Raw genomic sequence first — 13,692 nt, forward strand, 5'->3', positions numbered from 1 at the left:
CATCAACAGAGGGCCCACCTTTTGACCACGTGGTGCGGACTCCAAAAATAACCAGCCAGTCAGATAATTCCCTCGCCTGGGCAGCCAATCAGAAAAAGGCTGGGCTAGTCCGGTTGCCAAGTGGCTCCCGTGACTAAGCTTGTCATATGACTATGACACCCATGGAGACGGTTACAAGGAACAAGATTGGCTCGTGGATTTGAAGAGGAAGAAAAAAAAAAGGATTAGTTTGTCAGCCACCCCCCCAAGCCCTTCACATTTTGGTACAGAATGCCCCCGACTCTGTTTCAGAAACTTTTCAACAAGAGGAGCGCCTTTTCGCCACCTCCGCAGCGATGTAACAAAGACGAGCCAGCTTTCAGGTAGCTCAAGCGGACGCGTGCGTGCGTTACGACTACACTATTTACCAATTGAACGGTTTCTCACGCTTTATGACGTCTTTTTATTGGACTGTGTGGCTGTGGCAATGTGTCCGTTAGGCTTTGTAAAAAGTAGGCGACTTGTTACGGTCTGGCGAGGGGGTTAGCCCGCTAGCAAGCTAGCTGTGCTAACCCAAGGCAAGAGTGTGAAGCGCCGTCGTACGTAAAATACTTCCAAGTGACTGTGTCGCATGTTTGTCACCTCCGCGGCTACTTGTGTGTGTGTGTGTTGCAGTCACGTGCCTTCTTTTGTTATCTTCACACACACGCGCGCACACACAGTGCAACTCGCGACACTGTCCTGGCTGGTGACGTGCGAAACGCGACCGGCCTGTGTGACGTCATCACGCCGTCGTGGATGCCATTGACGGCGATAGACGTCCATCCGTCGTCACCGACAGGGCGGGCAAGGTTACAATAAAGTCCACGTCTATTGCTGTCAAAGGTACCGAAACGTGGCCTCATGTTATGTTCATCGGTCGACTCGCCGCAACTAGTGTTTAAGTGTTCACTGATTTTGGCCTCCCCAAACTTATAGCGACCGAGGCCAATGACTCCGGCCGGCTTCCAATCCCGAATTTGCTGGCAAATTGTGCGGAAGAATCATTTATCTACTGTAGGTCACGGGGGTTGCCGGAGCCTATCCCGGTCAACTTGGGGCGAAAGGCAGACTCCACCCTAGACTGGTCGCCAGTCAGCCTTAGGGCACACAGAGAGACAAACGACAAACTCCCAATCGTACCGCCACCGGCAGAGAATTGAGCCCGCGCCCAAGTCAGGCGAGTGAACAAAAAACGCATCCCATCTATGCTTCCCGCAGCGTCCGATTTCTTCTTTGGCACGAGAAACCTCGGCTTAGTGCGAACATACTTTCGCAACCTAGCCTGTGTCATGTGAGGCTTTCATCAATCACATGCCTGTCGACCGTGTGTGTGTGAGTGTGTGTGTGTGTGTGTGTGCGTGTGCGTGTGTGCGGGTAAGTGTCATGACACACGGTGTACGATGATGATTATGACAGTCAGATTGCTTTCAAGGCGTTATAAAGTGGCCACGCTCGGAAGTTCAGGGTCATCTCATTCAAATGAATATCATGAAATGTGCATTATTTGTCCACCAAAAAGAAACTTGATTTAAATTCGTGACACTTGTACTTTATATGTTTGCGATGCTTCCAAATGGACATCCATGGAGGAAATTTCTCAACATTGAAAACGGCAAAACTCACTGTATGAACTTTTTTTTTACATTGTCCTTTTTCCAATAGCAGCACTTGTCCTTTGGCTTCTGAACATCAAACAAACAAACAAAACGATATTAGCAAAGAAGCAATCAGGTGGAAAAGTACTGCACAATGCGCTGCGTGATTGCGGGAATGCGGACGCACTTTGTGGGATTTTTCTTTTTTTTCAGCAGCGGCCGAGGAGATGCGGGTAGTCAGGTGTTGTTGTTTTTTTGAAGGGTCCGGCGGGCCAGCTTGGCCGAGGAGCCAGATACGTGTGCGGACGGAGGAATGTCGCAGGAGGTGTTTATGTAAGCGCCCGGGCGTGGGTGGCGTAACGGGCTGTTGCCCACGTCAGGGCCGTGAAGTCGAGCCCCGCTTTTTTGGCCCGTCTGAGGCTGTTGCAGGGATTAGAAAGCACAGTTGTTGTTGTGGTTGTTGTTGTTGTTTTCCCTTCTAAGCAGCCCGTTCAAATGCTAGCGCAACTCATTTGACGGAAGCTAAAAGTAGCGCTTGTTAATGTTCTGAGCACAAACTGGGGAGTTTCCTAAGAGAAAAAAGTCAGCTTGAACAAGGAGCGAGGCCTTTTTGAAAACACAAGAGTTTTGGAAAACAACGTCGTCAGACTGAGCCTTTTTCTGCCATTCAGGAGCATTAATAAGAAATCCTAATTGCCGCTTTTGACGTACAGCGCGAAGGCTTAGTAGGGTGCGAATGAGGGAGAAGAGGCAGCGTCATTAGCGTCCCGCACGCCTCGCCTCGCCTCGCCTCGGCTCGGTTTCACTCGGCTCCGCTCGGCTCCGCGCCTGCCCACCGCTCACGCCGCAATCACCTGACCCGTCTCATGTGGTGCGACCGGAGTCTTCCGTTATTCTTGGCGGCCGAGGGAGCCGTCCGAGGGCCCGGGGGCCGAGGCCGACGCCGGCGGAGTCGCCACCATGCCCAGGTAGGGACTCACTGCATCTTAGTTTCGTCCAAAACGAATCACTTCTTTTTGGATGGTCGCGGCAAGCGCCAAGAAATATTTGCCACATTTGAAGCATGACGTGGTTGACAGAATGCCTTTGTATCTTCCTTTTGCCTCCGTCCGTCCTCTCGCTGTCATCTTCCAAACAAAGGCGGCAGTCAAGTCGCCCGCCGTCTCTGCGTTGTGTTGGCCATCGGACCGAATCTTGTCAGCAAGCCGTGGCGCGCTTTCCGGGGATTTACGAGAAAGTGATGGCCTTCCAAATGGCTTTTGTTTTGCGATACAAATGTAATGGCTTTCCAAGATATATGCTTCAGTGTGTGTGTGTGTGTTTGTGTCGCTATATATATCCTTTGCTAGAGCCAATGGACATAAATCACGGTGGATTTGTGATTATTTTCAAAAGTCGCCGTGACAATTCCAGCGACTCGAGCCAAACGGGCAGACGGTGGCCAGCCCAGCTGCCCAGCTGCCGAGCTGCCGAGCTGCCCAGTTGCATGTGACCGGACTAAAAAGAGCGCCCGGTGTGTAATCTTACACACAAGATCTGCCCTTCTTCCTGGGTTACTTGAGCTCATGATGTAGGCCAGGCTGCCATGATGTCACCCGCTTCGCACTATCGCCGAGTTCGGAAACGCGACGTCGGATGTCGGGTGACGACGGCGCGCCTCCGACCTCGGCGCTCCTTTTGAAAGCGCTTGCGCCACACCCTAAGCTCTCCATTTAAACCCTGGGAAGCCTATTTTCAGCCTGAACTCTCAACCCTGACCCAATTTGAAAACCCCAACCGTATTTTGGCTCTTTCCTCCCCATTTGTCGCCATGGTTTAGCGCCGTCTGCAATTGGGTCAGGTATATTTGTGTTGACTTGAAAAAAACATGCAGGCAGGGCTTTGTGCAACTGGTCCTAACGTTTGCCTTGGGCCGTTTCCAAGTGAAATGATCAATAGCCGGATTTGCGGAAAGAAAAAAAGTGTCGAAGCATTGAGGTTATTTGCGCTAACAGGGAACAAAAATCTGACTAAATCCACATGCCGTGCTCGTCCTTCTTTACCGAGCGACCGTGCGGTTGGCGTTGGCTCTCTTTTCCTTTGCTTCCGTTCAAGCAATGACAGCCGGTCTGCCCACTTTAAATGACTTACACGTCTATCACTGTCAAATGAAAATAAACCAAGAAGTTTAACTTGATTTTGTCCGTACGATTGTCTTCATTTAGTTCCGTTGGCCAGGTCAATCATTTCTAATGGGAGCGACGAAGATGGACGGACGGACGATGGTGGGGTCTGACCAGCCTTCTTGTTTTGTGTCCCCCGCAGCTGGCCGATCCCTCAGCTGGAGCCCGCTCACATCCGGCTGATCGTGTACCAGGACTGCGAGAGGCGGGGCCGCAATGTCCTCTTTGACTCCAACGCCAAGAAGAGGGCCGCCGAGGACGCCCACGTCGCCGTGAGTCTCGCTCGCTTACGGTCTCGGACCGGGCGGCCAACGCCGACGATAGCTATTTTTGCCAGCGGCGGGCGCGGATGGCTCCCGGTTCTCCGGGTCCCGTCATGTGACTGGCAGTCACATGCCGCTGGCCTCCGTGTACACAAATGGCACACGCACGCAGATACATTCCTCTTCATTAACGAGCGTACGACAGTGCGCTCTCCCTCCGTACGTGCACAGAAGCGCGTTTTCAAGTCGGCGTGCTGACGTCTATTGCGCAAGGTGTCATTTCTCAAGAAGAAATGACCTTGGTTACCACATTCCCGCTTTGCGCTGAGCGTGCATGCGATGGACTTTTTTTTGTTTTTGCACCGGCGTCACTCTTCATTTATCACCTTATGACCGATGGCACGTGACGGGCTCCGTGGGGTTATTCTCGGTCGTCCCGTTGATTTCCGTCGCGGCCTATTTTATCCTCGGGCCACGTCCAGGTCCACCGCGGCCAGAAAGAGAGGCGCCACGTGACGAGTTTCCATATTTTTCGAGGAGCAAAAGGTCCGAGTAACGATGTCGCCCGCAGGCCACGGAGGGTAAAATGTTCGGCAAATGCTTCCGGCTTCGAGCGACGGGGGGCAGCAGCAGCTCGCTGGACAGCTCGTCGTCGTCGTCCTGCGCCTCGGAAACCGCCAGGGAAAGCAAAGAGCCGGCGGGCCTCCGTTTCCAGGTAGGCGGCGTCAAAGGAAAGGAAAGGAGGGCCCGGCCGGCCGGCCGGCCGTCCGGCACGCTTCTTGAAAGCCTTTCTCTGTCTCTCTCGCCCTCTGGCAGGCTTCCAGGTGCTCGTCCGACGTGGTCATGTTGGGGGAGATGATGTTTGGCTCGGTGGCCATGAGCTACAAAGGCTCCACGCTGAAAATTCACCAAATTAGGTGAGTTGAATCTTCCTTTTTTCCATTTGAGTAGCGGCCGGCCTAGCGGTCCTTCTCACCGGCGTCCTTTGGGCCCCCCGTCAGGTCGCCGCCTCAGCTCATGCTGAGCAAGGTGTTCACGGCCAGGACGGGAGGCAGCGTCTACGGCAGCCTCAACACGTGAGTGAGCGTGCGCACAGACACCGATGGCCTTTACCCTCATTTTCCACTTCTTTTTCCTTCGTCTTCTTGCCAGGTTACAGGACAGTCTGGAGTTCATCGCGCAGGACGGCGGCAACGCCCTGCGGCCCGATCAAAACACGGGGCTCCTGGGGAACCTAGGTAACCGTAGCCACAAGATTTTGGGGGGTTTGTTTGTTTGTTTAAATTGAGCCCCAGAAGCCACTCGGTTGGACGGAGTCACCCGAATCGGGCGCAATGTTCACGTTCACGAGGAGAGGCGCTCGCTGTCGTCGGTTTTGGTTCCGAGCGGACATTTTAGGCTCGGTCGGGTGGCTTTCCGTCCGATCCAGGCGCTACATTTCCCGCCATTGTTAGTGGCGGCCATGGCAGCGCTTTTCCTGCTTTGGGATGCGGGAGCCCTTGTTTGTGGCTCCGATCCCTTTGGCAAAATGGACTCCGTCGAGCGAGACACTTTTTAAAGAAGGGTGGAAATTTCACTGGCAAAATTTCCCTTCTCTTAGTCCGAGAAAAAGCTAAAGGTACGCCAGCGCTGCTCATTTCAATTGAGCTCATTGGGATTTGCTAAGCGTTTTGCTCTCTAAAAGGCCTCCAACTTTCCTCCCTCTTCATTCACTAACAAGGATTGTTTTTGTTTTTTTTGTGCATCTCATCCTCCTTTTCTCCCTCCCTGACATCATTCCTGCCACCTCTCTTTCTCTCTCTCCTTTCCATGTTTGTGCCGCGCAGGATTTTCTCAGCTGTGCAGCCCTCGACGGGCCTTCTCTGAACAGGGCCCGCTGCGTCTCATCAAAAGCGCATCTTTTTTTTCAGGTTGGCGCAAAAAAAAACCCCAAAAAAGAGCGAGCCTAACACGGCTGTCAATTTCCGCCACTTGCATGTTTCGGGCCGCCTCCTCTCTTGCGCTTGCATGCTCGACGGCGGCCATTTGGGGGGGGATTGCCTTTCCGATCAGACCGCTTTGCCGGTGGTCGTGATGCTTTTCCTGAAGAATAATCCTAAATGGCACTTGCTAGATGTGTGTTTGTTGTCCCTGGACTTGACTAACCGGCGCTCTCGTACTAACGGGGTCTTTGGGTGACTTTTGGTGCGCGAGGGCAATCATTGAGGTCATCTTTAGCATCCAAAGATCATGTAGGGGGGGTCGTCTGTGATTGTACTCAACAAGCACCCCAACTTTGTTTTATCACACCGTGAGTAAGCACCGCTTTTTAGCAGTCTGGTTTCAAGATTTTAGAAGACGGGAACGGCGCCTTTTTTTGTGAAATTGCATGTGTTGCATGATGCATTATTGTACAAGTGATGATCAACTGGATTTATGCCACCATTCTACGCTCTGCTTTTGCCTGAATTTAGTGTGTCAAGTGTCACAGTAAAAGAGCAAATGGTGATAATGTGCAGCCTGGCCTTTATAGATTTGGGCATGAATCCAGCCTGGCACTGGCCAGGATGGACTGTTTGCCAGCTCTTTTCATTTTGTGCCCTTTGTCTCTGTTTGTTCCGGATCAGGACACAGTCACCCCGTGGACATGCCGGGTCGAGGGCCGCACGACGAGCGAGACAGCGGCATCGCCCGTTCAGGTGGGTCGGCCGGCAATTTTTTTTTGGAACTCTAGAAAGATCGATCCGCTCTTTTTGCTCATTCCAAACAAAACAAAAATGACCATGGACGAGTGCCCTAGCAAGGCTTCATGCGGCAAAGACTCGTCCTTCTCGTGAGCGTTGGTCTGTGTTTTTAAAAGAAAAAAAAAGAGGTGGTCCGAACGCTACTGGAAGAGAGTAGAGCCACGCACGCGGTGATCCTCCACAAGAACGCACGGCGTTGGAAGGTGTCATGCTGGAAACATAAACACGTGGCGGCCTCCCTCCGGCAAAAAGAAACTCAGTGGCGGACGTCAGCTGTTGGAAAGCTAGTCATCGCCATTCCATTTCTGAGCTGCAAATCAATCTCAACCATCAATTCGGGTTTATTTTGACAATGAATGTCCAAATCATTCATTTGGACATTTTTCTTGTTGCTTTTTGGACGCTTGGGCATGAAATAGAACTCCACGTAAGAAATGGACAATTATTCCATGAGTTTGGATGAACAATGGGATTAAAAGTAGAGAGAAAAAAAAGCAACAACAGATTGAATGATTGTAATCTTTTTTCTTTTTGTTTGTTTCAGCGTCCCTGAGCAGCCTCCTGATCACGCCTTTTCCATCGCCCGGCTCTTCGCTGACGAGCAGCTGCGCGTCCAGCTATCAGCGGCGCTGGCGGCGAAGCCAGACCACCAGCCTGGAGAACGGCGTCTTCCCGCGCTGGTCAGCCGATCCCGGCGGGTGCCGACTTGGGGGCCTCCGCCCACTCTCCGGGGGCACGCTCGTCAACCTTTCCCATCCGTCCCCCCCCCCGCCAGGTCGGCGGAGGAGAGCTTCAACATGTCGGACGAGAGCGGCGGGCAGAGCCTGGGCGTGGCCCGCAAGAAGAAGATCGCCATCGGCGTCATCTTCACGCTGTCGGCCGACCCCGAGGAGAACGGGCGCTTCCAGGACTTTTTCTTCTCGCACTTCCCCCTCTTTGAAAGCCACGTGAACAAGCTCAAGAGCGCTATCGAACAGGTGAGCCGCCGGCCGGCCGGCCGGCCTGCCCGCCTGCCCGCCTGCCCGCCTGCCCGCCTTCCACAAACGTGACCCCCTTTTTTAACGGCTCATCTAAGGACTTTGCAAAATGGAAGCACAAAAGCACGGACTCCGGTCCCGCAGGGCCCCCCCCCGTCCGTCCACCACTTTGTTTTCCACGTCCGCCAACACACCTGAATCCAATCATCGGGATGGCGATCGAGCTTTCTGACGAGTCGATCGTTGGATTGGAGTGTGCCGGAGGAGACGTGGAAACCAGACTGGTTCGGGAGGGGCTCTCTGGAAATGGAATTGGTCCCCCCCCCCTCGCCACTTGCCCCCCGCCCCCTGTGGACAGTCAGCTGTCACATGGCAGCCACTGACAGACATTGTGATGCAATATGGCTTACACGGCGGCGCCCCCCATCGCGGTGGTCGCCCGGCGTTCCTGGCGCGCCGCCTTCTCGTAAATTCCAAAGAGTGGGATTTCTAAAAAAAATAAATGGCGTGTCGTGTCCCCCCCTCCCTCTTCCCACCAGGCCATGAAGATGAGCCGACGGTCAACCGACGCCAGCCAGAGGGCCTTGGCTTACAGCCGGATGGTGGACGGCCTCATTGAATTTAGGTAAGTAGACGCCACTGACGGCCCCTTCCAGCCCCCAAACCCTTTCGTCCCTCCGTCTTCATGCGGAAGCATTTTGCGCGGACACCCAGCACACGAGTGGAACCTTCCTGTTGCGTGCCTTTTTTTTTTTACATAACGGATCAGTTTGACCTACGACACGACGGGCGTGGAGCGGACCTCTCTTGGCGGCTGGCACACCGCCTCGAGGTCCCCCCCGCCTGACGCGGCGGTCACACGGCAGCGGCAACCCTAGCCGGCTCCGGAATGGTGGAGCGGGGCACAAACAAAATAGCCGCGCATTCTCACCTTGGGCCTGGGGCTAAATTTAACCGCCCCGGCCTGTGCCTCACTCCGCGGCTACCTTTGACTCGACGGAATGCGACAAAAGCGCGCCGGGCTCTGTCGTGACGTGCGTTGGCGCGGGCACACCGGCAGGGCCTGGCGCGCCAAGCCGAACGGTCAAACTAGGCCAAGCGTGAGAGGCCGGGGTTTTCCGCACAGCGGGATGCCTCTCGCTGGCGCTTTATTTCACCGGCCTGTCCGACCGGCTTTATTTCAACAGCCTACTGGTGAAAGCGAACCTATGAGGGAGATTTCTTAATAGCGCAGGAAATGGACCAAGAGGTGGGGCAAAGCGCAATTGTTCATTAAGAGGCACTCATTGAACACCAGCTGCTAAAATAAGAAAGGCAAATAAAAATGAAATGAATAGGGCACGGCACACGTTGCGGAGTAACGTGCAACGTAACGGCCAATCGGTAAACGTTTGAGTTCATATAGTGCTTTGGGCCCCAATACGGAAAGAAAGAAGGAACCAGTTTCAGCTCTGAAGGCCACTTTGTTCCGCAGGTGAAGACGAAAAGCTGCCCCACCCCACTTAATTCTTGTTCTCGGCAAACACACACACACAAAACCAGTTCTAGATGACTTAAGGGATACAGCTCTGGCAAATGAAGCATGATTTTTTTTTTGGTCCCCGGCCATGGGGAGATTCCCGGCATCCGACCGAGTCGCGCCTGGCCTCCCCCCGTGGAAACTCCCACCCCCCCTCTCGTTCCCCGACAATAAGACGTTTGTTTCGTCCGTGTCGTTGCAGGATGACCATATGCGACCTTTACAGCATGCCCCGCGTGGCCGAGCCGGTGTGGCTGAGCATGATGTCGGGCGCCTCGGAAAAGAACCACCTGTGCAGCCTCTTCATGCGAGAGTTTTCCTCGCTGGTGGAGCAGGCCTCCAAGAACCAGTTGAGTGACACGCTTTTCACCTTTCAAAATTGCTTTGGTGGCGCCTCGGGAGCCCAATGGAGTGTGACTGTGTTAGCGGCTAGCCCGGGGCTGGCCAAATCGGTCGTGGAAGGGAGGCGGCGGCGGCGGCGGCGGCTTTTTGCTTGCGGCGTTGCAGTCGAAGGAGCCAGGGGGTTGTGCTCCAAAAAAGGGCTGTACTCTTGGTGCGTTTTCCTCCTCTTTCTAAAAAGAGCTTTCAGGGCACTTTTGCAAAGACAAAATGACACAGGCTTTTAGAAAGTGAGCACCGGGCGGCACGTGACCGAGCCACCGGCCGGGTAGGAGTGGAGTCATGGGACGGGAAGGGAAGTCGCCGCTTGTCGGGGAAGTGAATCACGCCGCGAGAATGCGCTCACGTGTCCAGTGACCGGCCGTCCTCTTTCCTCTCGAACCCGCCGGGCAGGTTCCTGGCGGCGTTGCTGACGGCCGTCCTGACCAACCACCTGGCCTGGGTGCCCACGGTCATGCCCAACGGCCAGCCGCCCATCAAGGTCTTCCTGGAGAAGCACTCGTCGCCGTGCGTGGACATGCTGGCCAAGACGCACCCCTACAACCCGCTGTGGGCGCAGCTCGGTGAGAGATGATCCCAAAATGACAACTTGATTTCATCCCGTATCGGGGAAATTTCTGGGTTTGTCGGGCTCCGTGAAAGCTCACCCCCGCCCGGCCGGACTTTGTGTGTGTGTGTGTGTGCGGGCAGGCGACCTGTACGGCACCATCGGCTCTCCGGTCCGCCTGGCCCGAACGGTGGCGGTGGGCCGTCGGCAGGAGCTGGTGCAACGCCTCCTCTACGTGCTCACCTACTTCATCCGCTGCTCCGAGCTGCTGGAGACGCACATGCTGGACAGCGCCGAGGACGAGGCCATCGTCATGCCCGGCTCGCTCATCACCACCTCCTTGCGCAAGGGCGAGGTGGAGGAGTCGGACTACGTCCTGGTCACCGTGCACAAGCCCGCCGGCGACTACTTGGCCGAGGAGGAGGAGGAGCCCGCTCCGCCGGAGGACGCGCCCCGGGACGCCCCGCCACGGGTTTCGGGGGAAGCCGGCTCGGAGGGCCACTGGGGGGAGCCCGCCCCCGAGGTCCGGCCCCAGACGCCGCCCGCTCCCGTCGGGGACCCGCCGCCGGACTCCTCCCCGGAGAAGAAACCGCCGGATAAAAAGGCCCCGCCGGCCCGGGAGCCGGCGGCCAAAGTCACCTTCCTCATCGGGGACTCCACGTCGCCCGAGTCGGACACGGAGAGCCGGCGGCGGAAGGTGGAGGAGGACATGGAGAAGCACAGGAAGCTCCGCCTTCTCGATCCGGCGCCCTGCCTGCAGCGGGTGTCCAGCAAGCTTTCCCCGTGGAAGCCCGACGCGCCGGACGACGGACACTTTGACGAGTGCATCTGCCAGGAGTACCCGCCGGAGTCCGGGACCGCGGACCGGGCGGACGAGCGCCGACGGGCCGGCAACGGAGACCCGCTCCGTCCCCCGGGGGATGGCGTCGGGCGAGCCGGCGACGGGTCCCACGGGCAAAAGAGGTGTTGCTGCGCTCCCGCCGGAGCGGTCCCGTCCGTCCCCCGGCGGGACGGCGAGGAGCCCAAGAGTAAGGCGGCGCCCCCGGACGACTGGGAGATTCCGCGAAACGAGAGCTCGGACAGCGCCCTGGGCGACAGCGAGAGCGAAGAGACGGAGGACTGGCAGGAGGAGGTGACGGTGCCCTTCCCCGGGTGAGAAAACGCTCCAAAAGAACGTGTTGTTGAAAAAAATCAATCAATAGTCTATGTATCGAGCATTTGGGACACAAAGTCTGTGGTTGAACCGTGCCATGTTGTCCCTTTTTCTCCGCCGGCAGCTCCAAACTGGTGGAGAACTACTCCAAGCCGACCGTGGCCAACTTTGGCCGTTCCCTTTTCGGAGGCTACTGTCCCACCTACGTCCCGGACTTTGTCCTGCACGGCATGCCCGCCGACGACAAGTTGCGGCAGAGCCTCGCCGCCGAACTGGCGCACGCCGTCCAGGTAAAAGAGGGGAGGCCGTCCTTTCAACAAAAAAATCAATCAATAAAAGTCCCGCTGGCACTCTAATGGTAACCGCGTGGCGGCACGTGCAGCATCCGGTCCTGGACGAGCCCATCGCCGAGGCCGTGTGCATCGTGGCCGACACGGACAAGTGGACGGTGCAGGTGGCCAGCAGCCAGAGAAGAGCCACCGACGCCAGCAAGCTGGGCAAGGAGGTGCTGGTGTCCAGCCTGGTGTCGGGACTGCTGCACTCCACTCAGCAGCTGTACAAGCTCAACATGTCCCCCAACTTTGTACGTCTTCATTTTTTTTAATACCAAAGTTGACGTAATGAGTGTGACAGATATCGAGCGAATCCGTGATGACCCGTGATCGCAATTCCATTCAATTCATTGGTCTTCTCCCCCCCTCAGTGCATCATGCACCTGGAGGACCGACTGCAGGAGATCTACTTCAAGAGCAAGATGTTAGCAGAGTACCTGAAGGGCCAAAAGCGAGTCCACGTCAAAGAACTCGGCATGGTTTTAGGGTGAGCGTGCACTCTTGGATGCCCGTACACATACGTTATAGTACATACTTGAATGGTATTCCTTGTCTTGAATTGCAGAATCGAATCAAGCGATCTCCCGCTCCTAGCCGCCGTGGCCAGCACTCACTCGCCCTACGTGGCCCAGATTCTGCTGTGAGGGCGCCCGGGTGCGTCCCCAAAGCCTCCTCCCCCCTTTCCATCCTTTTTCGACCACACACTGTGCTGCTGACAGCCGCGATGCCCTCCTGTACCACAGGAGGGTGCTGTTGAGCAAGAATTGAATGTCGTCGTCCTTTTTCCTTTTCTTCTTCTTGGACACCAAGCCAAAGACTTTGTTTTTACCAAAGGAGCGGGCGAGACCGGGCTGGAAACAAACTTATACACATTTATATGACTAGCCTGAAGTCAGGAATCGTATGATAATATGCGACTTTATCCTCGGGAACACGGAACTTATTTGCTCTGCTTCAATTTGTACTGGAGTCTCTGAAGATTCCCACTTGTCACTCTACCAATGTGTTTTCAGCTTGGTGACCCTCACACTCGTTGGAACTTGTTGACATTTTCGCACAGAGAAAGGCACTTTGAGGTTTTTTTTTCCTGTACAATCTCCGACAAGCCGGCTGTGTGTGTTTGTCTTTTTTTTTTTTTTTTTTTAAATGCCAATTAACATTTTGACGCCCCATCTTAATGCAAATTTACCACGTCACACCGGTTTAAATACTACCTCATATGCACCGGAAATAAGTATCCTGAGACTTATTTTTTTAAAGGGATTTTTTTACATTTTAAATCATCAATTCCCCCTTGGTTGCAGTGTCATTACTACATCCATTGTCCAAGCAAAACAAGAAATGCTGAATATTTTCACACTTTTTAAAAACACATGTGTATGTTATTGGCCATCTTTATTTTTTTAACAGTACTTCTGATTTTTTTTTTGTCTTAAGTGGGAGTGTGAATGTTATGGCAGGTTTCCAAACAGCAGCTAACATGGGGCAGCGTTTGTTTGTGTGTTCAATGCGTCCTTTGTATAAAGGTAAGTTATTTTTATGGACTGTACAATTCATTTTCATGTATTTATACCTGTTCAATGATTTGCCTCCTCAGAAATGATCTTTTTCCCAATTTTATGGGAATTTTGTGCAATAAACATGCAGACCTTTTGACAAAGTGCTCTATGATTTGTTTTTGCCATTTAACATCTTCATATAGAGTGAAATCTGGGCCCTTTTAAAAAGTAGGAATTATATTTCACTTCTCGAGCGCCCCTGTGTGGTGCAAAGCCATGCAAAACGGTCGCCCTCGAGTCTTCTCCGCCGCCGTTATGCAATAAGACCACTCCATAAGGAGTGTCCAAGAAGGTGACTCAAAAACTCAGTTTCTTGTCGCAACGCTGTAACACAACGCAGTCAAACGACATCTTAATACGCGTTAACATCTTCAATTTGAGTCATTTCGAATCGTCTTCATTTTGACTGCAGTAGTCAGATTTCGCTCCAGTCCAAACAGCT

General features: G+C 54.2%; 1 protein-coding gene across 2 annotated transcripts; it reads left to right on the forward strand.

The window, feature by feature from the left end:
- Positions 1-144: 144 nt before the first annotated feature.
- Positions 145-13,354, forward strand: fnip1 (folliculin interacting protein 1). Of its 2 annotated transcripts, XM_077592319.1 has the most exons (18): positions 145-362; positions 3,921-4,050; positions 4,613-4,756; positions 4,858-4,958; positions 5,043-5,117; positions 5,194-5,279; positions 5,868-5,951; positions 6,648-6,719; positions 7,309-7,444; positions 7,540-7,741; positions 8,281-8,366; positions 9,463-9,609; positions 10,053-10,222; positions 10,350-11,358; positions 11,484-11,649; positions 11,742-11,942; positions 12,063-12,178; positions 12,257-13,354. In XM_077592319.1, exons 1-18 carry the CDS (start codon positions 271-273, stop codon positions 12,333-12,335), a joined length of 3,096 nt encoding a protein of 1,031 aa, XP_077448445.1. In that variant the 5' UTR covers positions 145-270; the 3' UTR covers positions 12,336-13,354. The 2 variants fall into 2 exon arrangements, with proteins under 2 accessions (XP_077448445.1, XP_077448447.1); XM_077592321.1 differs by lacking the exon at positions 5,868-5,951.
- Positions 13,355-13,692: the final 338 nt, after the last annotated feature.

The sequence above is a fragment of the Stigmatopora argus genome, chromosome 22 (assembly GCF_051989625.1).
Source record: "Stigmatopora argus isolate UIUO_Sarg chromosome 22, RoL_Sarg_1.0, whole genome shotgun sequence".
NCBI lineage: Eukaryota > Metazoa > Chordata > Actinopteri > Syngnathiformes > Syngnathidae > Stigmatopora > Stigmatopora argus.